The 24,967-nt window shown below is 53.0% G+C and overlaps 1 protein-coding gene across 1 annotated transcript in view; it reads right to left on the minus strand.

Annotated features, from left to right (window-relative positions):
- Window positions 1-24,967, minus strand: part of CACNA1B (calcium voltage-gated channel subunit alpha1 B) — a gene marked incomplete at its 5' end in the record, with an annotated part of 197,213 nt that overhangs the window by 125,901 nt on the left and 46,345 nt on the right. The window contains 7 exons of the mRNA XM_029920961.1: window positions 182-294; window positions 3,542-3,654; window positions 8,012-8,221; window positions 14,357-14,446; window positions 15,540-15,596; window positions 16,284-16,399; window positions 19,396-19,499. Of these exons, the coding sequence (XP_029776821.1) occupies window positions 182-294; window positions 3,542-3,654; window positions 8,012-8,221; window positions 14,357-14,446; window positions 15,540-15,596; window positions 16,284-16,399; window positions 19,396-19,499 (803 nt within the window). The remainder of the gene's footprint in view (window positions 1-181; window positions 295-3,541; window positions 3,655-8,011; window positions 8,222-14,356; window positions 14,447-15,539; window positions 15,597-16,283; window positions 16,400-19,395; window positions 19,500-24,967) is intronic.

A 24,967-nucleotide genomic window follows, 5' to 3' on the forward strand; every position in this document is an offset into this window, starting at 1 on the left:
CCTATAACCATCTTTTGTAGTAAACCATTATTATAAGCACAAAAAGAGGGTCCAGACAGCTGATTTCAAGGCCAACACCATGAATTCCTAGGACCAAGCATGCTGTGTTGACCAGTCTCACGCGTGACCTGCATTCCCCGTCCCTCCCTTCCCCCCACACAGGAACACACAGGTGACATACTTTGTGACTTTGAAGATCCGCAGCAACCGGAGTGCCCGAAGCACACTGATCCCGAAGGAGGTTCCCGGCTTGATAGCAGCCCAGACCACTTCAAAGATGCTCCCCACAATGACCTGCAGTGTAGACGGGGTCAGCCTTGGGCACACGCACACAAGTCTCACACGTGCATCTGCGGGCAGGTATCTCAGTGTGTGTACGGCAAAATCACTCCTAGCACCAGCGGCACAAGGAACACGCCTCACACTGAGCTCCTGCAGCCCTTGGGGAGCACCCGTCAGTCCTGGTGCTCACCTGCACCCCAACATGACCACCCCGGATATACCAAGGGGGCACAGGATATGGAGTGAGGGCAGGCCTACTGATTTCCTGACCACCTTGCAAATCAGATCAGCCTGCGGAATGTGCCAGGACCACCGCCCTGAGGCATGACTGGAGGCTCTCATACAGTGTGACACTGGTCCCTTCACCTTATGTCCGGTCCGGTCTGGCAGGTGCACCAGCTGTGGGCCAACCCACATGCATGGCCATCCTCCACATATTTCTCCATATTGAACACAAAGGCATGGTTCAGAGGACATCCAACGTCCTGCTGACATCTAGGAAGCCCATGAGCTGCATGCCTCATTACCCTGGCCGCACAACAATGGGACGAGCTTGCCACCACCTGTCCCCGGTGACCCTGAGCACCTCTACCAAGTTTTCACAGCACAAACGCAGCATCACGTGTTTGTCTGGGGCCGGTGAGCACCATTTCCTAATCTGCACTCTTATTGCTGGTCTTCCAGCAGCTCTGTCTTCCCTTAATCCTCAGAATGTTCCCATTCATTCACGATGCAGGTGCCCCAGAGACAGCCCACAGTGATTTCTCACCTCTTGATGTCCCCCACCTCCACCTTGAATAGCCTTGTCCCTGAAGGGGACCTAGTGGACTCACTTCTAGCGGACAGAATGTGACAGAAGTGGCAGGCTGTCACCTGTGAGATTAGGTTACCAACAGTGGCTTCCTTCTCTGTGCTCTCAGCTCTGCTGCGGGTCACCAACTGCCATGTTGTGGGGCATGAGGAGAGGCCCCTGTGACCAGGAACTGAGGCCTATAGGTCATGCGAGGGCTTAGGCATGAGCTCCCCACCTGTGGTGACTGCAGCCTTGTGGCAAAGTGACAGTCGGTGGGGGGGGGGGGGGATCCCCAGTTAAATGGCACCTGACCCCTGACCCACCAAATGAGAGATAACAAGTGTTGGTTGTTTTAAGCCACTAAGCCTCGTGGTGATTTGTGACACGCCAAGAAAAACTAACACACGTTTTGGGGACAGAAGTGGTGCCCTCTACACTAACCCTGCAAGGTGGGAGGGCTTGGGAGCCAGAGAATGGGCACCGAGCGGCACGTCAGCGAGCGCCCACGGCGCCCTCAACACACGATTCGTGAATCTTGGACACGCTTCGCAGGAGGGCCTGCGGGACCGCGAGGACACGGGCAGGGAACGGACGGGAGCCCTGCGAGCACTGGCAGGACTCGGCCGCACCGCGGCCTGCAGTCACAGGAAGAGGCGAGCACGAGCTGCACGAACCAGGCGGCCTCTGGGACTTCTGCGCCGCGCCGAGTCTGCGGTTCTGCCGGGGCTTCTTGCTGCACAGACGGGGCGGGGAGAGGGAGACGCGCGGGGAAGCGCGGTCACCCAGGACCCGCCAGCTTTGGAAACGCTCGGCCTCTCTCTCCAGACAGCATACAGTGCCGCAGCTGGACATGGCACGGTGCAAAGAAAAAGCCAGGGCAGGGGCACAGCTGCGACACGGCGGGAGCCTCAGAGCCCCGTCCAGCCCCACGCTCCAGCCCCACGGAGACAGAGGCGTGCCTCGCGAGGCAGTCCACAGAGCAGCAAGTCCTCCGGGGCGCACATGTGCGCCCGCCTCATCCACTCAGCACTGGCACCCAGCAGGGAAGGGCCGGTCGCTAGTGTAGGTGTGGCTTTTGTCAAATGGAGTGAATTCTGGGAAGACTTACAACATACCTACCCACAATGCTCCGGAAAGACTTAGTTATGCAGGAACATCACTGGCTTGGGTTGAAAGAGCCAGAGACAGTATGAGACAAAAAATAGGCCTTTGGATTCCCAAAATTCTACTGGTGGGAAGCAAGCTGAGAGAACGGTCTAGCTGAAAACATATGTTATCTTTCCTGGAACAAGAAAGGTGACACGGAGGCTAAAACCAAAAGCCCAAGGGGCTCTCTAGGCCTTAAACCAATCCTGGTATCTCCAACTTTTCCCAACCGAATTCCAGAACTGCTACGGGCCAGGGACTCCTTGTGCATCCTGCTCTCCCTTCAACAGGGCGGCCTGCGGCAGGTGCCCATGCCCGTCCCATGACCACGTGGGTGGTATCTTGTCTCCTCAGCTCACCAGGTCCATGGGCTGAAAGGGACTGAGCAGCTGTCCTTGAGGAGCCCGGACTATACCCTGGACGGATGTGGACGATGAGGCCCTGGACCCCGAGCTGACACAACGATGAATGTGGCCGGGGCAGCAGCAGAAGGTGGGTGCGTTTCACACTGGGAAGGACAGGAATCCCTGGAGGCAGAGGCTGGACTGTGGCAGGCAGCCTCTAAGATGGCCCCCAGTGACACTTGCCTCCTGGGTTTCACGTCCCTGGGTAATATCCGTCACCCCTGTTAAATGTGGCCTACGCCAAGTAACCCACTTCTAACAAACAAAACATAGCAAAACTGAGGGGTCGTCTCTCGGAGACTGGGTCTCTGTGTCTTCTGTCATGGGTGCTCTCAGTCTCTCTCTCAGGTCACAAGCCGCCATGTCATCAGGACACACACGCAGTCGGGAGACGCCCGTGTGACTGAGATTGAGGCCTGCCATCAACCATATGAGTGGTCTGTCAGTCCTCCCCTGAACCATGTGCCAAGCTGCCCACAGCCAGATCTGCAGGACAGTGAGGGATCAGGACTGCAGCCCCCTTGAGCTCTGTGGGGACACTGAGCCCTCCACAGGCAGCAGCTCATTGAAAAGATGGCCGCACCAGGGACACAGCAGGTCACTGCACCTTCGGTGAGCTTCAGAGTCTACACACGGGGTCAGGAGTGGGGAGCAGGATGTCGTGCAGGTGGGGAGAAGCCTGTGGCCGGAACCCCCAGGCAGGCCTCCCCTCTGCCAAAGGCCTCTCCCTGTCCAAAGGAAGACTTTCTGGCCCACACAGGGTCACAGTCCCCTCAACCACCTGGGCCCCACTGCACAGACCCCAGCTCACACTGGGTACAGCTTAGTGGGAGGGGGCTGGGCGCACTCTCAAGCACGGGTACAGCTAGGCCCTCCTGGACCCCTAGCCAGCATCTCTGGTGAGGATCTTACTCACCCCAAAGTCAAAGCAGTTGAATGAGGACCGGAAGTAGCTTCTGGGCCCCAGGCCATACATCTTCAGGGACATCTCTGTGAGGAAGAGACCCAGGAAAACAAACTCTGCAAAGTCTAGGAGAAGCCGGAGAAGAGGGGGATTAGCTCTCAGCCTCCTCCCACCTGGCTCCAGCCCGGACTGGAGGACAAGACCTCTGGGCCGTTCCAGGATGGAGCCCTGCAGGCCTGGTCTGTGGCCCCTGAGCTCGGAAGTCTCAGCCCAGGGCAGGGATGACGACTGGACTGGGATTGGAAGGGGCGCAAAGAGATGCTTCTTTCACTTGGAAACAGAACGCGGGCCCCGCGCCTGTGCCGCACGAACACAGCCTCCGCAGGAGGAGGGGTCCTGGGACAGAGCTCAGGAGCGAGGTCTAGGAGCACACGGTACTCCACGGAGGGTCCCCACGGAGAAGCTGGACGCCTTCAGGCTTGCTCCTGTCCTCATGTTCTAATCCCGGTGGAGCCCCTCAGCCTCCGCCTCAGAATCGCCCTGTCTTTCCAGGAGGACTTGCCCAACACCTTCCTCAGGAGCCCTCATCACCACATTTGTTTTTCACTTTGTTCATGTGTCACCTACCGCCTGAGCATCCCCAGGCCTGGCCAGCATGAGGCTCCCAGGAGGTACCAACGCTTGCTGGGGGACTGGAGGATGTCACCCCCTCACCCTCTGAGTCACACAGAGGCTCCCATGGGTGGCTTCACCTTCCTGCAGGCTGGGCCCCACAGCAGTAGCAGCAAGCAGGGCCTGCCTGGGCCCAAGAGTCCCACCATCAGCTCTCCTGACCCTCAAGGGCCACACTGGAAGTGAGGGCCATGCTGAGAATCCCAGGCACACAAGAAAGACACAACCCCTAACCCAGCCTGAGCCACAGGGAGTGTCAGAGCGATCAACCACAGGCGGTCCAGAAGCTGTGCGAAGCCACAGACAAGAGACATAGCTGAGCTCCACACTGGCCAAACCAGTCATTCCAGACGGCAGAACAAGGTCACTGTCTTTGATCTTCTTCCCCAACTGCTGAGCTGGAATGAGCTCAGTATTCTATACGGTGGCCCAAAGGCACCATGGCCTCTGGCCCCACAGCAGCAGGGGCCAGGAGAGCAGCTCAGACCTCAAGGCAGAGCCTGCCCCCGAGGGTCCAGGCCATGAGCAGGAGTGGAGGAGAAGCTTCCGAGAGTCCCATCACTGCTAAGTGACCAGCCCAGCAATCCTGGGGCCTCTGGCGTCCAGACAGGTTGGGAGACTGGAGCTCCGGCAGCTCTTGATGAAGTAGACGAGAGAAGAGGGGACCCCACACCTCCTGCCGCTCCTGCAGGCACGGACCCCTACCCCCTTCACAGCTCTCCACCAAGCGCCACACTCTACAGACCCCGGGGGCCTCAGGCAGGGCCGGCTCTGCAGCAGCCCTGACTCCGGATGAGCAGATACCGGCCCCACTGCCCACAGAGAGACACGCCAGGGGCTGCACGGCCCAAGGTCTCAGGGAGGGAACCACCTGCTGTGCATGGCTTGAGTATCTGGAAAAGCAGCCCTTGGCAGCAACTCCCTATAAGAAGCCTGGCCTCTGAAGCCAGCCAAAAAATCACTACGGCACCCGAGACAGGCATGGGATGAGTCCTGAGAGGGCAAGCTGATTCCCTGGAGATGCTAAGAAGCCAGCTTCACAGGTGTGGGTGCCCGCTGACCTAAGCAGAAGAACTCACCCCGGCCAGGCCTAAATGACGGCTGCTGGGTCCCAGCTGTGCAGAGCAGCGGGGGTGAGGGGCGGCACGGAAGCTACACCCTGTACCCGAGTCCAGCTCGGAAGGCCCCAGCAACCTGCAAAGATCCAAAGCTCCCAGCCCCGAGCCCCAGAGCCCCTCCACATGAGGTCACAAAGGCACCTGCTCCTGCCCCTTGGGCTGCCCCACAGAAAGAGGTCAGGTCTTGAAGAAGCCAAAGAGACAGGACTTCCCGCTGCCCACAATACAGAGCTTGGAGCTCCAGCCGCCCGGGCACCGATCTCGCTCCCAGGAGACCCAAGTGAGGGTGCTGCAAGGAAGTGGCATGGAGGCTGCCAGTGGGGAGGCTCTCTCAGAGAAAGGGAGCAGAGAGACACAGAAACCCCCCAATGACCCTGCCTGTCCTTTCACTCTCCTGAGGAACAGACCCCCTCGACTTCATATGCTCCGCCGACCCCCTGAGGCCAAGAAAGAGTGTTCAGCCACTCACTCCGAAATTGCTCATTCAACTAACAGGCACTGGTGATCCTTGGAGCTTGCCAAGGAGACAGAGCTGACCCCTCTCTCCAGGAATTCACACCCCAAAGGGGAGCAGACGCTGAGAATTTCAACAGTGTTCTGTGTCATAAGAAGAGGACAGTGTGCTGGGGGAACAGAGGGATAGAGGAGAGGCAGGTCAAGCCTGTCCCGGGAGACCAGGGGGCTCACAGGGTGACAAAGCCCAACAGCCAACTGCGGAGCTGAGCATGGCATGACTTCCTTCCCTCCTCACCATTCAAGCCTCAGTCTCGAGAGTTCTGGTGGTGCCCTGGGGGTGGCTCCTGAGTGGGCCAATGGCCAAGGTTCACAGAACCCATGCTCCTCAGGGTGGCTCGTCTCTGGGCAGAGGTCCCTAGGGAGCTCCAACGAAGCTAGTCGTGGTGGGAACACCCTCTCCCTCTGGCACTGCCTTTCCCTCCTGCAAAGTCCTGCCTTACAGAGTCAGCCTTCCTCAGCTCCCGCCCAGCTGCCAAGAACAGAGTGCAGGGCACTGAGCAGAGGTGTGCAGACCTAGCATATACCCACTTCACCTGCCAGCTATTTTCCCTAGGTTAATGCCAAGGGATTCAGAAATTTCCGGAGAACCACAGAGAAGACCTAGCAACAAGGGGGAAGATGCTTGGCCAGGGATGCCTGGGGCCTGGGCCAGCACCTGGGCACTCTCAGCCCCTTGCTCCCGCACAGCAGACATGCCACCAGGCCACGACGGCTGTCTCCTGCCCACTCGGGTGGCAAATCCCACCACATTGACTGGGCACCACCAGCTTCCTCCACGGGAAAGAAAGGATTGGCTCGGGAGCCCCAGGGAAGAGCCGCACCGCAGGCTGAGTCGAGGAAGCCCCATCTCCCTGGTCCCTACCCAACCCCCAGGGGTGAGGAACTAAAATGAAGAAAAGGAACAGAGAGAAATCTTAAGCAGGTTCCCTACTGAGCACAGAGCCCAACTTGGGCTCACAACTGAGAGATCGTGACCTGAGCCAAAAATCAAGAGTCCGACGCTTAACCAACTGAGCCCCTCAGGCGCCTCCACACTCTGCTTCTAAACTCGGCTCGCCCAGGGACCTGGGCCAGACCACCTGCTAGAATGGACCATCACCCAACAGGACGGTTCAGTACAAGTCTGGGAAACTGTAGCCTGGCGTCCCACCCCACAGCCACCCCCACCCGTATTTTCTAGGGGCCTGCAGAGCCATCAGAGTCTAGAGCTCAGAAGAACTCTCCGAGTGCTGCCCAAGCTCCGGCTTCGAGCTGCCCAGGCTCAGTGGTCTGAGAGAGGGGAGCGTGGCTGGTCCTCCAGGGGCCACGATCGGCACCCAGGAGGGCTCTTCTCTGGAAAAAAAGACAACAGTGTTGCCACCTCAGCGCGACAGCAGGCACACAGGGCTCCCGGGGCAAGAGCGAGGCCCTTGTGAGAGCGCCCTCAGGCCTGTGTCCACATCAGCCCCGGACGCCAGGCAGGGTGAGCACCAGCGAACAGGAAGGTGAGGCTCTGACCGCAGGACAGAAACCGCTAGTGAGCCTCCATCTTTAGAGCCCCTGTGAGGGGGACGACAGAGCGAGACGGGCCTCCCCGGGGCCTGCAGAGCTCTAGGGCATGAAGGGTGGTCCTGGAAGGTCAGCCCTGGTCCGGGGAGAGGGGCGAGGGGCCTCAGCCACCCCAGTTCCTCTCCTCCTTTGCTCCTGGGAACTGCAGCCAGGACCAAGAGAAGTCAGGACTCAGACCCCTGCGGGTTGTCCTTAGGCCCACAGGCAGGTCAGCCTTGGTCACAGACACACTCAGATTCAAAAAGCAAAAAGCAAAATGAAAAGAGCCATAGAGGCCTGGAGTCTCTCTCCCCTCAGGAGTGCATGGAGGGAGCCGCAGCCTCACGGAAGATGGAAATGAGAGGGAAGTGCCCTGTTCCGTGGGTCTGAAGCCCTTCCAAGAGAGGACTCAGGTCCATCTGCTCTCCACACCTACCTCCCCCCAGGGTGCCCTGGACCCTCATCATTTCCCACCACACCAACAGATCAACTAGGCCTCCTGGAACCTGGGAAGGGGAGCTCAGGCCCCAGCAGACGCCCTTGGGGGCACTTTGCTCAGTGCAGGTGTCCTACCCAGGGCATTCCAAGGCTGCAGACCAGAGGCAGCTCGGGAAGAGGTGAGGGGGAGACCCAGGCTGCAGGTACGTACACAGCGCTGTGGTGAGCCGCTGCGGCTGGTTGTAGTGAACCATGGCCACGCAGAGCGTGTTCAGGGCCACCACACACAGCACCACCCAGTAGAAGCTCTGTGCCTTCACCATGCGGCGGATGAAAAACCGGAACATCTTCTCCTTCCTGCGGAAGTATGATGAACTCTCTGTCTTCCCACTCTTGAGGCTGGCACGGGCGAAGGGGGATCCTGGGGGAACAAGGAGCTCACTGAGGATGTGCAGAGACCACCAGCACCCAGACACACTCCTTCTATGGACGTGTGCCCCACGACACAGCCTTGAGGACATGCTTCCACTCCCATCTCGAACATAGATCTCCCACCTGAAAACACCTTCAAGGACACTTGCCCCAGCCCGGGGCTAGCTTGAGGCCCCAGTTCTGATCACAGACACATGTGTGCTCCTGGCATTTAGCGAATTACCCCTGCACCGTACCTCCCTGCACCAAGTCCTGACCCCACCCCCATTGCACAGACGAGGGAACCCAGAGCCTTGGTGGTCTCCATGGTTGCCAGGCTCCAGATGGTCCCCAGAAACCCCAGCACAGTCCCGATGCCTCAGGCCATCCCAGCTCTTCCAGGGACCTTGGGGAGCCACGCAGCATCTGGCCTCCCTCCTGCTTCAACTCAAGGATCAACTACTAGATACCTGTTTTTAAGTACCCTGGAATGCAGCCAAGCTCCTTGGTTTACTTCTGGTCCACAGCTGCTGTGTGGGTGCAGAGGCAGGGGTGAGTGTGTCTGGCCCGCAAAGCCCAACGGACTCTCTGGAACATCTGCGCATCAAGCGGTGGCGCCTCTCCCCCGTCTCCACGCACACCCCACCTCTGCTCCACTGTGACGGTGTGAAATGCTGCCCAACGCTGCTCTCTGGCCACAGCTGGCTGCTTCTCAGCCCCACGCCTAGACGTTGAGGTCACTTCCACAAAACACCCTTCTCTGGGCACCCCATCCGAAATCAGTGCCCCGACGATAATCACAGCCACGTACCACCTGCCCCAGCATTGGCTTGTTGACCTGTTTGTTCTTCCCCCAGCTCCCAGACTAGACTGCAAGCTCTGTGAGGAGAGGCCCACAGGCCTTCACTTCAAAGCTTGTGCCCCCCTTGACGAACAAGTGAGCAGTCTTCGTGGGCACCTGGAGGCTGTGAGTGTGCATGTGTGCAGGGTCTGGGTGTGTCTCTGCAGCGCATCAGGGTTCCTTAGTTTTTGCAATAAAGGCCTGGGTACATGTGAGCCTCCGATTATTCAAAACCAGTCAGGCTGGGCATCGAGTCCCCGGCTAACGGTATGTGTGTCATGTGATGTTCTATATATATATGTGCGCATGTGTGTGTACGCATGTGCACCCAGAGCTTCAGTGGTACACTAACAGCATTATCAGGCTGGGGTATTCTTAGATTCACTGAAATTAAGGCAGGCCCTGAGGCCTTTGGAGAGACTTGTCTACAAGCCGACACACATCCCCAGACTCAGAAGGAGGGCCACAGGCCAGGACCCATCAGCCAGCCCTTCGAGAAACCTCGAAGGGCTCTCATGGCAAATTCTTGGCACTCTAGAAGCCACACCCCATCCAGACCCATGGAAGACCACTGCTCGATCACAGCCTCCTAGATAAGTCAGGACACAGCCTCACAGTCCATTTCCAGACACCACATACTGGCCATTGCCAATTAGTCAGAGCTAGCTCATTCAACAAAACCTCTTGGCCAACCTCATTGAGAGCTGCAAAGTGCCAAGTCCACAGCCAGACAAACCCGCTCCCTCCTCTAAAGCAGGAACAGGGCACAGAGGGAGGCAGACAATGGTATAGACAAGGAGAGACCGACACACAGGTAGAGCCATGCCCAGAACCGTTCAGAGATCCACACACACAGATTCCCCCACCACTTCCTGAGTCATTTAGAAGCAAAGTCTCACACACACACACACACACACACACACACACACACACACACACATAGCACACATCCACACCCTGAGCATCTCACTCTCAAAGACACACCTATGAACACAGAGGGCCCACCGTGGGAAGGAAGGTACTGACTTGTATGAACTGTTCTGTGCACACACATGTGGCCAGCCAGACAAGCAGCAAGCTCTCCAGGGGAGGCTCCTTGGCCCCCACTTCCCAGCTCACTGGCCCACGCCCAGCAAGAATCAATGAGCCCCTGCCATGAAAAAAAAGCCACACAGGAACACCTCCTTGTCACAACTGGCCTGCTCATTCTGCAGCTGTGCCCACATGCAGACAACTACATATATCTTCATTTATCAAAGGCATACCCACAAAGCGGTCTCCATAGCCATGTGTGCACAAAACTACGGATCCCCACTTGGCTCTTGAAGCCCCACCCATCCCCCCTCTACACACAGTCCAAGGGACACGGCAGGGAGCAGAAGCCCCAGCACTCTGGGTGTGAGGGGCTCCCCCTCAGTTCCTAGGGAACGCAGGCAGCACCCAGGACAGAGACCCCCAGCCTCTCACTTCATCAGGGAAGAGGGACACTCAGGCCACCACGATACAGGGCATGTGGTGCCTCAGGGAATTCTGGGCCCTGGGCCTCTGAAGACAGGGCCACAGGCCCTGGAGGACAGTGTGCCCCCCAAGAAGCTTCCACTGTGTGCTCAGGTCAGCTCTGGACAGTGACACCAGCCCAGGTCCTTGGTAAAAGCAGGGATCCACAATGAGCACGGACACGTGCCACATCCAGAATTGTAGCTCTGGGAGGGAAAGCGGGAGCGACTGGGGCTGCTTCTTTTCAGCACTCTGAATCTCCATGTTTAACTTCATCAGCACATATTCTTCATAACCAAAAGGCTTATTTCAAGGAAGAAGAATCTGATCTCATCAGGCTAGAGGAAATCAAGAATTAAATTAACCTGTGAACGTCACAGTTAAGCATTAGTGTGATCAATGCATGACCGCATACAATGTTTGGATTTCTTTCCATCATGCCCAAAAGGAGTTCATTTTTAATATAAAGTCTATGCCAGCCCTGCCTAGCAGCCATTCCTTCCACAAACATGTACCGAGTTTGTGCCAGGCCCGGAGTGGCGGAGAGAAGACAGAATGACTCAGCTCCCTCCTCACCCTCGATGAGGCCCCCAGAGGCCAGTGAAGGGACGGAGGAGAAACGGCTTAGCTGTCGTATTCACCAGCAGGGGGTAATAAGCGTGAGGTTCAACACGGGCCATGTAAACACAAATCCCATCACCTCTGCCCTAGACACAGGGCCTTCTACATGTCACACGGCCTGGAGAGTCCTCGCCTGAAAATGAAAAACAGGTAACCGGGACCTCACGGGCTGTGTAAGAGCCCGTGAAACAACACGGGCCCAGCATGTGAGACACAGCCATCCTCAGCCCGCAGAGAGGGACAAAGGGGGCGCTGGGCACAAAGAGACTCATGGTTTCTTCCTCCCTGCGGAGCCCCACACCCAAGCCTGTCCTGCACCAGCTACTGCTGAGGCCTGAGGCCTGAGGTGAGGGACCCCTGGGCCCTGCCAGACACCTAGGAGGAGAAAGCAGCAGAATCCCAGGGACTCGTGTGCAGCACTAAACTAATCACAATAAAAATAAGAGAGAGAAACTTTATGGAGGAAAAATAAAATTCCTTTCAGCAGACAAAAGAAAGGAGGTTCACTCTTAAAACTCAAATGAGTAGCCTGGAGGATGGATGAGGGACAAGCGGGTCTTAACCGAGGAGAGAAACTCAAGGGGCAGAGCACTGACGACAGGGAGCTGGGACACAAAGCGAGCCCGGCAAGGAGCCGAAGTCACTGCACAGACGGGAAGAAGCCTCGGTGAAGCGAGGCCGGAGCCCACAGGCGGAGAAGCCCACCAGGCCTGCTGCTGGGCAGAGAAGGAGCCTGTAACCCCCCAAGGCCACATCTGAACATGGAAATAAGGGGACAGGGTGACACCACAGAGCAGCAGGGAGCCAGCAAACAGGCCTCAGGCCTCGGAAGGTCCCCCACACACGCACACCTTGGGGAAGCCAACCAAACACAGGGCAGAGAGAAAGCAGAGACAGGTCTGTGAGGCAGTGGCCGGCGGAGAGGACGTCTGAAAGCAAGCCTGCCTCTGCGAATGTGCGCCTGACGCCAAGCAGCCGAGTGACGACTGGAACTAATGGCCACCGGGGGCTACAAATACCAAAGTCTTCTAAACCCGGAGTTTGCAAGGAGAAGAGGAGAACACTGCGAAGGTCACACCTCATTGATCTTGAGGGCCAACAGGGGCAGAGTGATGGCAAACACAGCAATTTCCTCATGGAAATGATGCATCTCAGTGGTGAGGATGGTATCAATCCATCAATCAATAAAAACAGGCTAAAATAGTAAAGAAGCATGATTCTATTTATGAGAGCAGGGGAGGGGAGGTGGCTGTTTGTGGGGTAGAAAAGTGAGAAATTTGTGGGGGGAGAAGACGAATTCCCAGACACCTTCTGGGAGTGAAGAAAAGAAACCATGATGGAAAAGCCCGTAACAAGGAGGCCATCCCTGCAAAGCCGTACGCGGGGGCGGGGCACAGCCTTCAGGGCCTTTCCGGATAAAGAGGAAAGGAAAAAGAAAGAGTTACACATTTTCAGAAATTAGGAAAGCAATAATAAAGTAAATCAAAATACTATAGAAAAATAAACGTAATAAAACTAAAAAGGAACTTAAAAGATCATAAACACATATTCACCCCACACAATCCAAAGCAGAGTCAGCAGGATGCAAGCGGCTTCAGGGCCTAAACACCCTCATAGCAACTGTGCAACATCTCCAGCCTAACTGCCAGACCCCCCCACACAGGTGCCACCTGATGCCCCCACTGGCCCTCAGGCCGCTCTCTGGACTCTGGGAGTCAGCCCCAGCCCCCTAACCCGCGATTAAGGCACATGGCCACCCCTGTCCTCTGATATCCACACCCAGCTGGCCGGCAAATCCTGTGTGTTTTTCTTCCGAATGTATCCAGAATCTGGCCACCAGACACTCCCATGGCTGCCACCGCCAGTCAGATTCCTACAGTGGCCTCTTAGCAGGCCCGCATCTGTCCCTCCTGCGTTTGAGGCTCTCTTGCACCCCAACTGGCGCAGGACAGCGACTCTGCTCTGCAAACCCACCAGCAGCCGCAGCCTTTGCTGGGCGCCCCTCTCCGTGACCTTCTGATCCTGAAACCCACGGCACTCCACTCCAGCCTCACTGGCTTACTTGACAGTCCCCCCAAGTGCCACGCTCTTTCCGGCCTCAGGATCTTCTCACATGTTGCTGGAATGTTCCTTTCCATGGGACTGACTTCCTTACTTCCTTCAGCTTTTACTCAAAGGTGACCTTTCCCTTGTGCCTTCCGTGGCCTTCTCTTTAAAATTCCAAAACCCCCAAACCCTCCAAGACCCCTCCCTTCTTGATTCTTTCCTTTTCCAGAGGTAGCACTGAAACGCTGTGTGCTATTCCTATTAACTGCTCAGGGTCTGATGCCACAGCTAGGCTAGAAAACCTGGAAGATGAAAGGGCTTCATCGCTTTGTTCCGCGCTGTGGCGCCAGAGCCTTGGACAGTTACTGTCACATCATGGCACTTAAAAAACATATGCTGAGAGAATGAACAAGCAAATGGCTGAGTACAGGAGAGATGAAAAGAATCATAAGAGGAACTACCAGCAACTTTATAGAAACAAGTTTGAAACTCTGAGAAAATGAAAGATTTCCCCACAAGGCATAATTTGTAAAACTGGCCCAAGTTCTTCTTATTTCTTTACTAGATGGGTTCACAGCTTTATCTTTACCCTTGAAGAACAGATAGTTTAGGCGTTGCTTAAATTATTCTAAACCATAGACTTTTAAAAAATCAGAATAAGAACTCTAAGTAAAATAGGAGTAAAGGGGACTACTTAAATATAACATTCACATGATAAACTTGTAAAAGCTGTACCAAAACTCAGATCCACAACACACATCAGTCCCTTACTAATTAGCAAACATAAACCACCCAATAGAAAAATGGACAGGTATATGAAGAACCACCAAAACCCAAATTCAAATCTGAAACAATCATTTTGAAAAGAAGCTCAAAGGCATTAGCAGTGAGTGAGATGAGAACGACAGCTCCAATGAGACATCATGAAATTGGACTCAAGGTCACAAAAGTCACAAGTCGCTAAGGCATGTAACTGGAGGGGCACTTCTAGAGGGTGGCATAGTGCCCAGCTCCGGGAATCCCGGGAGCCTGGGGGACAGACCAGAAGCTAGGACAGGCAGGACAAGCAGGAAGTAGGGGAACTCCTGCCCCCAGCCATGGGCGGGCCCCGCTGTGCCGGGAGGACACGAAGAGACTCACCCACAGCACAGAGGTCTGCAAACCGGTCCTCGCCCTCTTCGGCGTGGATCAAGTCGTTCCGGCTCTTCTTGGTGGCTGCTCTCTTCAACACTGCTTTAAACAAGGGGGAGGGGAGGGCCCGCATGAGCCGGCATCCGGCTCGCCTGCCTCAGGGCTGCGGTGTCTCTGCCAATCGTGCGGCCATCTTCCTGGGGACCTCCTCTCCTGGCCCCTGGGGGCCCCTCTCAGTCTTCAGAGCACAGGGGACAAGGAATTTTGAGGGGAGTGCCACTCTCCCTTTTCTCCATGATGACATCGGTGGGGAAGGCCTGGCTACCAAGGAGACTAGGAGACATCTGTAAGGACAAGGCCAGGGTCTGTAGCACACTGCTCAGCAGCCCATTCTGGGGCCAGAGGGATCAGTCAGGTCTGCGGAGGGGCCAGCACAGACGAGCACAGAGCCACAGATGTGGGTCCAGCTGAGGCCGCACAGGACACGGCCAAGCTCTCTGGCCCTCTCCTCGGCAGTGGGTGTGAAAACAGGATGAGCATCCTGCCACCGGGTCTGTGCGAGCAGGCAGGCTAGTAACCACCGCCACGCTGGCCCTCATCCCTGCCCCAGTGGCCCCAGGCTGTGCTAGGGGGCCTTCCAGGGCAATCTGGGAGCCACATCATGCTGAGCTCTAGACACAGATACAACTTGGTTTAAAAACTTCTAGAAGCCGCACAGTCCGATAGAACTTTCTATAATGATGGAAGGGATCTCTATCTGTGCTGACCAGTATAGGAGCCTCTAGCCATATCTGTCCATTGAACACGTGAGATGTGGTGGGTGAGCCTGGGGAACAACACTTTCACTTTTATTTCATTGCAGCGGACTTACGTGTGAGCTTATACAGTCACACGTGCGCTGTCATGTTGGAGAACACGGCTCTCAGGTCCATGCTGTGAGCACAGGCTCCTCTGAGCCCCCGGCTGACACCTTGGCAAGTGTGGGATCTTAGCCTACCGCCAGCTACATCCACTCTGGTCTGCCCGGGGACCTGCCTGGGAGCATGCAGTGACCTCCAGAACAGGGCTGCCTTGGCCCATGTGTAAGGCGGTGGGTGTGCGGCCACCCGGCAGAGCAGGAGCCTCACGTACCACACATGCAAGCACGCACACGCGGCTCCCTAGGCACGGAGTGCTAACAGTGGTCACCTACCATCCAGAGGGGACTTCTCCTCCGCATTCTTGTCCTCCTCAGCCAGCATGACTTCCTCTGTGAGGGAGACACATCCTCAGCTGGGAGCCTCCCTGCCCCTCCCCTCGCCCACAGCTCAGTCCCCAGGAACACGGCAGAATTCTGCCGCCGCGCCTCTGCTGCCAGATCCTGCCTTCCCACCCTTATATTCCAGAAGGCTGCGGGGCTCATGGCTGAACTTTTCCTGAGAGAGACACCCTCTATGTGTCCCACAAACGGTGCCCCATGAGGGGGACCTGGACTGTTCCCATGTTCACATCACCCTCCCCTGAGAGCAGCCACCGCACTAGGTGAGTTCCTAGCTGATGAGGCGCTTCTGGAGGCACAGCAGGTGCCCCATATAGAGGAAAGAATGCTGGCCTGGGGCCGGGGGGTAAGGGGGGGGGCGGGGGGGCAGTCAGAAACCCCAGGCTTGACAAAGCTCAGAGCCAGGGTGCCGAACACACTCAGGTCAAGGGTAGGGTGCTTGAGTCTGATAGGCAGAAACAGAAACTAGGCTAGGTCATGCCAGAAGCCTCCATTAAAAAGGCCAGTGTCTCCAGAGCCATATGGCCGCCCTGGGTCAGGACCCGGGGTCAGTTGGAGAATACACTTTCGGCACCTCGGCCCCCTCTCCTAGACCGGTCTCGCCCACCCCAGGGCTAGGGCTCCAGCGGCACTGACAGAGGACAGGCCAGGAGCAGGGCAGCAGCCTCTGGTTCTCACCAGCCTTGAAGATCCACTCCAGGTACCCATTGAGCTCTCGCTCAATCTGTTGCTGCCGGCGGAGCTTCAGGAAGGCCCGGCGGTTCTCAACCCTCTCGCGCTCCTTGGCAAACTCTCTGCATTGTGCAGGGGCCAGAAAAGTAAGCAGATCAAGTGAGTGTGAGCGCACCCACAGGAGTGCAGAGGCAAAGGGAACCAGAAAGAGGCAGGGACCTGACATGCAGGTCACGGGCCACCCCTCCCAGTGAGCCTCACCACCATGGCCTCTTCCAATCTGAGCCCTCAGAGGGCCCAGGTGAACCCTCCCTCCTCAGACTGCTCCAGCACAAAGGCACAGCATCGCAGTCCCCGGAGGGGGCTCCAGAGGGCAAGGACAATGCCACACCCCCTGCCCAGAGCAGGCCGAGCACACCCTCTCTCTGAGTGCCGGGCCCTGTTACCTGCCATCCTACGGAGAACTTCTGGGCAAGAACTGCCCAGAGGACTTCCACTTCGTTTTTTTCAGTTGGTTCAGACCCAGAGCCCTTGCTAGGAGGGGATGGACAGACAGGAACGGGGCAAGAAGGGGCTGGATGGGGCAAGCCGGAGACAAGAGGAAAACATCCTACAGCCCATGCAAGCTACCTCAGCCAAAACTCTGAGGTCCGCAATGACCAGGAGAGAGATTTCTGCCCTCCTTAGCCCTCAGCAGCTTAGCCCCAGCCTCCCAGCCAAGCTTCCAGTCTCACACTTCCAGAAGGAAGCCATTCACACACAGGCACATAGGCAGCCAGCAGACAGCCTGGCAAGCCTCTCAGTTCAGGTTTGGGGTAGGATCCAGGTCCCCAAAGGACAGGTGGGCACAGTCCCACGGCAAAATAGGAATGTCTGGTCTCGGCTGAGTGGTTGCTTCTCCTCCAAGAGAAGCAGCTTCTGGGCTTGGTGCAGTGAGCCTGGAAGGCCTGATTCCTCGCACATAGCCACAGCAGAAGACAGAGCTCAGCTCTGTCCAGCACTAACCCAAGCTCATGGCCAGTGTCCACCAGGGCCTGAGCTGTGGGAACCCTGGCAATGGGAGGAGCCAGCTCCTGCGTGGACCTCTCATCTTTCCCAAACCCCGAATCCACAGAACACAGGACCCCTCTCCCCATCCTCTCTCCATTTAGGCCCTCTCCCTTGGCCATGATGAAGGCAAGAGGGCCTGGAGTACAGGGGTGGGGCACTGCTTAAGTCAGTCTCAGAGTCACCAGTGAAAACTTGCTGCAGCAATCTAGGCCCTGCACACAGCAGCCACTTCTCAAATGACAGCCAGCAGTGGAGCTACCTTCCCCAGGCATCAGTTCTAACTGCTAAGAAAAGCCACAAGAGGAGGGTTCACTGATCCTGCCCCTCTGGGACAAAGAACAGGAGGGTGGTTGGCTCCAAGCCCGCTACTCCAACAGCTCTTGCCCAGACACAGAGTGGGTCCTGCAGGGCAAGCTTTCCCCAGGCCAGGCTGTACAAGTGGCGTCTAACCACCGCTTCCATGGGACCCACGTGCTGTGCGTTGACTCCTGGCTTTCAGGTCCTTGCCATCTCCAAGCCTCTCTAGGCCTAAAAGACAACCCTGGGGACTCTCTGCTTAGCCTGGATGCCTGACGGAGGGCTCAGCTGAGACAATTAGGAAAACCATCCCATATCATCCCATTCCCAGAGGCCAGGATGCTCGCAGTGGGGAGAAGGGCCACACAGTCACAAAGTCCACGGGCCTGCTCAGTGAGGGGCCACATAGCCCCAACCCCGAGTTCTTCCTGCACATTCTCCAGGGCAAGCTGCACAAAGCCAGGCTGGGCAGGCTGCTCTCCTAACTCGCCATGAACCCACTCATGTTCCTACCACCCCTCCGCTGTGCACTGTCCTCAGCACAGAGCCCACGCTCCACACAAGCCTGCCGTCTGCCAGCCCAGCACTGTCCCCTCCACACCTTCTGGTTCCAGCTCTGAGCATCCCTGCACCCTCCAGACCTCTGGGCCTCCACCCCAGCTCTTCTCTGACTGGGAGGCCCTCCACCGTCCTTCACTGAATTCATTCTTGGTCCCCCTTTGGGTCTCAATGGAAACGCCCCTTCCCTAGGTGGCTTCTCTGCTCTCTGGGTCTCCCCTGGCTTCCCCATTTACCCCATCGAGATCCGACCATGCTAGTCTCCCTCACTAGACAAGAATTTCTACATTCATGCCCTGTGCTCTGGGCTTGCCCGTCCTATGGAAGTACCTATGGAAAGTGCTAGTGACATACCCCTCAAGAGCACATTCCAGAGCCAGAGCACGCAGGCCTAGGCCCCTAACCATTGTCCTCTCAGTGGCTATTCCTTGACAGGTCAGTAAGATAGCTCCCCCTTGGGTCCACCAGCCTCTCCCCCGGCCTCCCTCGGGAACCCTGGGCCTGAGCAGGAATCTTCAGGGTGGGTAGGGAGGAGTTGTTCTCCTCCACTCTTACAGGGGGTATGACAGCAAGGTGGGGGCAGAGAGCAGGCCAGGCCTTCCCAACACAGCCTCCTCAGCCTGGTGGAAGGGCAGGAGCCTCAAACATCAACCCCATCTGTGCCCCTAAGCACACAGCATTTCTGTAGCCTTTGGTCCATCCAGACAAGAGGGTACTGTTTGCCACATCTCACTGCAATGTGGGGTCAGGAAGCACCTTTTTTCAGGAGGGACTCCTAGTCCCATACTCTCCCTTGCTCTCTACTAGAGGAGTTCAGCACAGGAAGATGACTGGAGATGAGGAGCAAGCCAGGGGTCAAGGCCAGGCTGGAGAGCCTAGGATACAGGGCTGCTCCATCACTCTCCACTCCCAGAAACCCCCTCATGGACCCCGGTGAGATGCAGCAGCAGCCCCTCCCCCATCATCAGAGCCAGGTAAAGGCCAAGGGTGGGACAGAGGTAAGGACGCTGGGACCAGACAATGGTCAAGGCAGAGGTCAGGATGGCAGCACAGAGGAGGGGCCGGCCAGAGCTCACTATGCTAGGAGTGACTGCCACAGAGATGGCCATGAGGCCTTTCCCACGTCACATATGCCCATATCAGACCCACCAACTGTCCCCTTAGCCTGAGAACACGGAGGGGCAGGCACACACAAGCCCATGCAGTGTCTTACCCTGAGAGCACGCCCAACACCAGGTTGAGCATGAAGAAGGAGCCGATGATGATGAGAGGGATGAAGTAGAGCCAGTTCCAGGTGTTGCCAGCTGCATCATTCGTCTGGAAGCAAGGGGAAGGTGAGGGAAACCAGATGGACAAGATGCAGAGCCCTGGCTTCAGCCCTGCCCCTGACCCGACCTCAAACACCTGGCAGGGCCTAGGCAGAGAGAGTTCAGGTGCTGGGAGGTCCAGACAGGGGGAGTCCAGGCAGGACCTACATCAGACTTGCCTGCCTTTGCCCCACAGAGCTTTCATTGGAGCTGCAGCTCTCAAAAGACCAAGGACAGTTAGCAGTCCTGGTCACTTACCAGCAATGCTAAAAAGCCAAGGAGTAGTTCCAGGGAGCCAAAGGGTCACAAGATACCTTGAGGACTGCCAGCCGGCCTCTGCTTGGACAGCTCCCCTATTCTTCCCAGGGTGCCAGGCCTACCCAGTCATTTCCAAAGACACTTCCTCTGAATGGAGCCCACGAGCCCTAGGCTCAAGTCTGCAGCAGCTTTCACAGCTCAGAGGCAATAAGCCCATGCTACATTTCCCCCAGATCAAGAGCAAGTCCACAAGTCTCCAGGAACAGTTAAGCCACAGGCCAACACTCAGGCATAATCTAAAAACTGAATGCAAAGAAGGGCATCTCCTAGATCCTTTGACTTTTATAGCCTGGGTCTCATAACATAGCACCAAAAGTGTCCAGTTTGCTTTTTTTTTATGTTTATTTATTATTGAGACAGAGAGAAACAGAGCATGAGTGGGGGAGGGGCAGAGAGAGAGGGAGACACAGAATCCAAAGCAGGCTCCAGGCTCTGAGCTGTCAGCACAGAGCTTGACGTGGGGCCTGAACCCACGAACTATAAGATAGATCACGACCTGAGCCGAGTCAGATGCTTAACTGACTGAGCCACCCAGGCGCCCCATAAAGTGTCCAGTTTTCAACGGAAACTCATTTGCCATGCCAAGAACCAGGAAAAGCACAAACAGAATGGAAAAAAAGAAAATCAATAGATGCTGTATGGTTAATTTTGTGTGTCAACCTTGGCTGGGCCATGGGGGTCCCTAGATATTTAGTCAAACATTATTCTGGTTGTTTCTGTAAACATGTTTGGGAGGAGATTAACATTTTAATTGATAGAGTAAAACAGATTCCCTTCCATAATGTGGTAGACCTCATCCAATCAGTTGAAGGTCTGAACAAAACAAAAAGACCAACTCTCCTCCAAGTAAAAGGGAATTCTCTGGTAGACTGCCTTCAGACTTCATCTGCACCATTGGCTCTACTGGGTGTCCCCCTGCTGGCTTTCAGACTGGAAATGTAACACCATCTCTCCTGGGTCTTGGATCTGCCAGCTCAAACTGCAGATTTGGATTTGCCAGCCTTCATAATCACAAGAGCGAATTCCCAATAACAAATATCTCTCTCTTTCTTCATATGTATCTATATACACATACATATACAGCCTATTGGTTCTATATTTCTGGAGGACCCTGACTAATACAGATTGCCAACACTAAGATGACAGAGATAATAAAAGTATCTGACAAAGATTTAAAGCAGCTATTATAAAAATACTTGAGAAAGTAATCATGTTCCCACTTGAAACACAAATAGTACAAACATAGAAAGACTCAAGAAATAAATAATATCAGCTAACAAGTAGAAGATATAAAGATACAAATGGAAAACTAAGAACTGAAAACCACAATAAACAAAATAAGAATCTAAATGGAAGGCACAGCAAAGAATAAGTGAAGAATAAAAAAGAAAAAGAAAAGTTATCCAGTCTGATAAACAGAAAGAAACCAGACTTCAAAGACAAACAAGAAAAAAGAACAGCACAGAGCCTACAGAACTGCGGGACTGTAGCAGCAGACCTAGCGCTCATGCCGCCAGGGTAGCAGAATACAGGGTGCTCGGCCTGCTGGGAGTGAGGCGCATACATTCACTGAGGCTGGAAAGTACTCAAAACAAAAGCCTGAAAACTTCTTAAATTTGTCAAGAGACATCAACCTACAGATATAAGAAGCTAAGCAAACACCAAATAAGATAAATCCAGGCCACCTGGATGGGTCAGTTGGTCTCAGCTCAGGCTGTGGTCCCAGGGTCGTGGGATTGAACCCTGTGACAGGCTCCATGCTGAGTGTGGAGCCTGCTTAACATTCTCTCTCCCTCTCCCTCTGCCCCTCCCCTGCTGTGTGTGTGCATGCTCGTGCTCACTCGCGCGCGCGCTCTCTCTCACTGTCTCTCAAATAAAAAGTAAAAATAAAAAATAAGATAATATAAACCCAAAGAAATCCGTAACATGACATGTCATAGTCAAATTTAGGAAAACTAAAGGCAAATTTAAAAATCTTTAATGTGGTGAAAGAGAAAGGTGCCCGGGTGGCTCAGTTGGTTGAGCGTCTGACTTCGGTTCAGGTCATGATCTCACAGTCCATGGATTCGAGACCCACGAAGGACTCTGTGCTGACAGCTCAGAGGCTGGAGCCTGCTTCAGATTCTGTGTCTCCCTCTCTATCTGTTCCTCCCCTACTCATGCTCTCTCTCTCTCTCAGAAATAAATTAAAAAAAACATTAAAAAACAAAAATAAAGTGACAAAAGAGAAATGACACCTTACTTACAGGTAGAAAACAATTCTAAATAGTCCTTGGGTCAAAGAAGAAGTCTCAAGGGAAAAATAAAAATACACTGAACAAAAATGAAAATACAATGTATCGAATTTGAAGGGCACAGCTAACACAGCACCAAGAGGGAAATTTGTGTCACTAAATACATACATTACAAAAGAGGAAAAGTCTCAAATCAATAATCTAAACTTCCACCACAAACTGCTAGAAAAAAAGCAATATAAACCCAAACAAAACATAAGCAAGTAAGTAATAATGATAAGAGCATAAATCGACAAAATTGAAAATTAAAAAATGAAAAAAATTCAATTTTTTAACTTGGTTCTCTGAAAAAGAAATCAGTTACATTGACATACCTCTAACAATACTGACCAAGAAAAAAGGAGAGAAGACACATTTTATCAATATTATGAGTGAAAAGGGGATATCACTATAGACGCAGCAAACATCAAAAGGTTAATGAAGAAATACCACAAACAACTCTACATACATTCAATAACTTGGATGGAATGAACCAAGTTCTCAAAAAACACAAACTACCGCAACTCATCCAATGTCAAATAGCCAAATTTAATAGTACTATAATTACTAAGGAAAGTGAAATTGTAATTTTAAAAATTTCTGGGGCACTTGGGTGGCTCAGTCGGTTAAGCGTCCAACTTCGACTCAGGTCATGATCTCACGGTTGTGGGTTGGAGCCCCGCATTGGGCTCTGTGCTGATGGCTGGGAGCCTGCAGCCTGCTTCAGATTCTGTGTCTCCCTCTCTCTCTGCCTCTCCCCTGTTCATGCTCTGTCTCTCTCTCTCTCTTTCTCTTGGTCTCAAAAAAAAGTAAAGACACACTAAAAAAAGTTTTTTAATTTCCCCCCCTTAAAAGGATAGACATATTGATCAATGGAATAAAATTGGTGATATAGAAATAAACTCTTACATTTATGATCAATTTATTTTTTAACAATGGTGCCAAGAAATTCAGTGGAGGAAAGAACATTCTTGTGAACAAATGGTGCCAAGGCAACTGGATATCCACATGCAAAGAATGATGCTGAATCCCTACCCCACATCACATACAAAAATTAAAATGCATCACAGACCTAAATATGAGAACAAAAACTAGAAAACTCTTAAGAGAAAACATAGGAGTAAATCTTCATGACTTTGGATTTGGTAATGAATTCTTAGCTATAACACCAAAAGTGCAATGGTGAAAATAAAAATAGATAATTGGACTTCATCAAAATAAAAACTGTTTATAATTCAAATGACACCATCAAGAAAGTGAAAAGACAATGTACAAACTGTGAGAAATATTTACAAATCATATATCTGATAAAGGTCTAGCATCCATAATAGATAAAGAAAAATTATTGGTCAATAATAAAATGACAAAGTAACCAATTTTAAAGTGGGAAAATGATCTGAATATACATTTCTCCAAAGAAGATATATAAATGGTATATAATAAGCACATAAAAAATGCTCAATATCATAAGTCACTAGAGAAATGCAAATCAAAGCCAAAATGAAATACCACCTATTACATGGTTGTTTGATAAATTTAAAATTAAATTTTAACAAGAGACAAACAATAGGTGTTGTTGAGAATGTGGATAAAAAGGAACACTCATGCACTGTTAGTGAGAATGTAAACTGGTGGAGCCACTCTGGAAAATAGTATGTTTTCTCAAAAAGTTAAAAATAGTACTACCCTACAATCCAGGAATCACACTGCCAGGTATTTACCCAAAGAATACAAGAACACTAATTCAAAGGGATACATGCATCCCTATGTTTAAAGCAGCATTATTTATAATAGCCAAGATATGTAAACAGCCCAAATGCTCGCTGATTGATGAATGGATAAAGAAGATATATAAATATATATTTATATGTAAATGTATTTATGTACACACATACACATGCATCATGCATACCTACGTATATACATACATATATACATTCAACCATAAAAAAAGAATGAAATCTTGGGGCTCCTGGGCAGCTCAGTCAGTGACACACCCACCTTCAGCTCAAGCCATGATCTCACAGTTTGTGACTTCAAGCCCCCTGTTGGGCTCTATGCTGACAGTTCAGAGCCTGAAGCCTGCTTCAGATTCTGTGTCTCCCTCTCTCTCTGTCCCTCCCCAGCTCATACTCTGGCGCACTCCCTCTCTCAAAATAATAAATAAACATTTAAAACATTTAAAAAAGAAATCTCTAGACCCAAATCTCCAAAAAAGAATTAATACCACATATGCAGATCTCTTCTAGAAAATGAGAGAGGAAAAACTACTTTCTAATTCACTTTATAAAGCTTGTATTGCCCTCATACCAAAACCAGACAAACATAATTCAAAATAGAAGAAAATTACAAGTCAAAAGCCCTCATGAATATGGATTTCGGAATCATTAATGAAATACTAACAAATTGATTTAAGCAATGTATAAAAATAATTATATACCATGACCATGTGGGGTTTGTTCCAGGGATGCCAAGCTGTTTCAAAATTCAAAAGTCAATCAATGTAATCCACTATATTAACAGACTAAAGGAAAAAAATCACATTATCATACCAATGCAAGAAAATTATTTTTAAAAATTCAATACCCATGCATGATAAAACCTCTCAGAAAGTAGGTATAGGAGAACTGCCTCAGTTTGATAAAGAACATCCAAAAAAGACCCAAAAAATTTGCGTTAACATTATACTTAACAGTGAAAAACTCAATGCTTTTTCACTAAGATTGGGAGCATAGAAATAAGTTCTCTTATTTAACATAATGCTGGAGGTTTCAGCCAATGTAATAAGACAAGGAAATACAATAAAAGGCATACAAATCAGAAAGGAAGAAATAAACTATTCCTGTTTGCAGACATGTTTGTACAGGAAATCCCAAAGACTCTCCAA

Source organism: Suricata suricatta, chromosome 13, assembly GCF_006229205.1.
Source record: "Suricata suricatta isolate VVHF042 chromosome 13, meerkat_22Aug2017_6uvM2_HiC, whole genome shotgun sequence".
NCBI classification, from domain to species: domain Eukaryota; kingdom Metazoa; phylum Chordata; class Mammalia; order Carnivora; family Herpestidae; genus Suricata; species Suricata suricatta.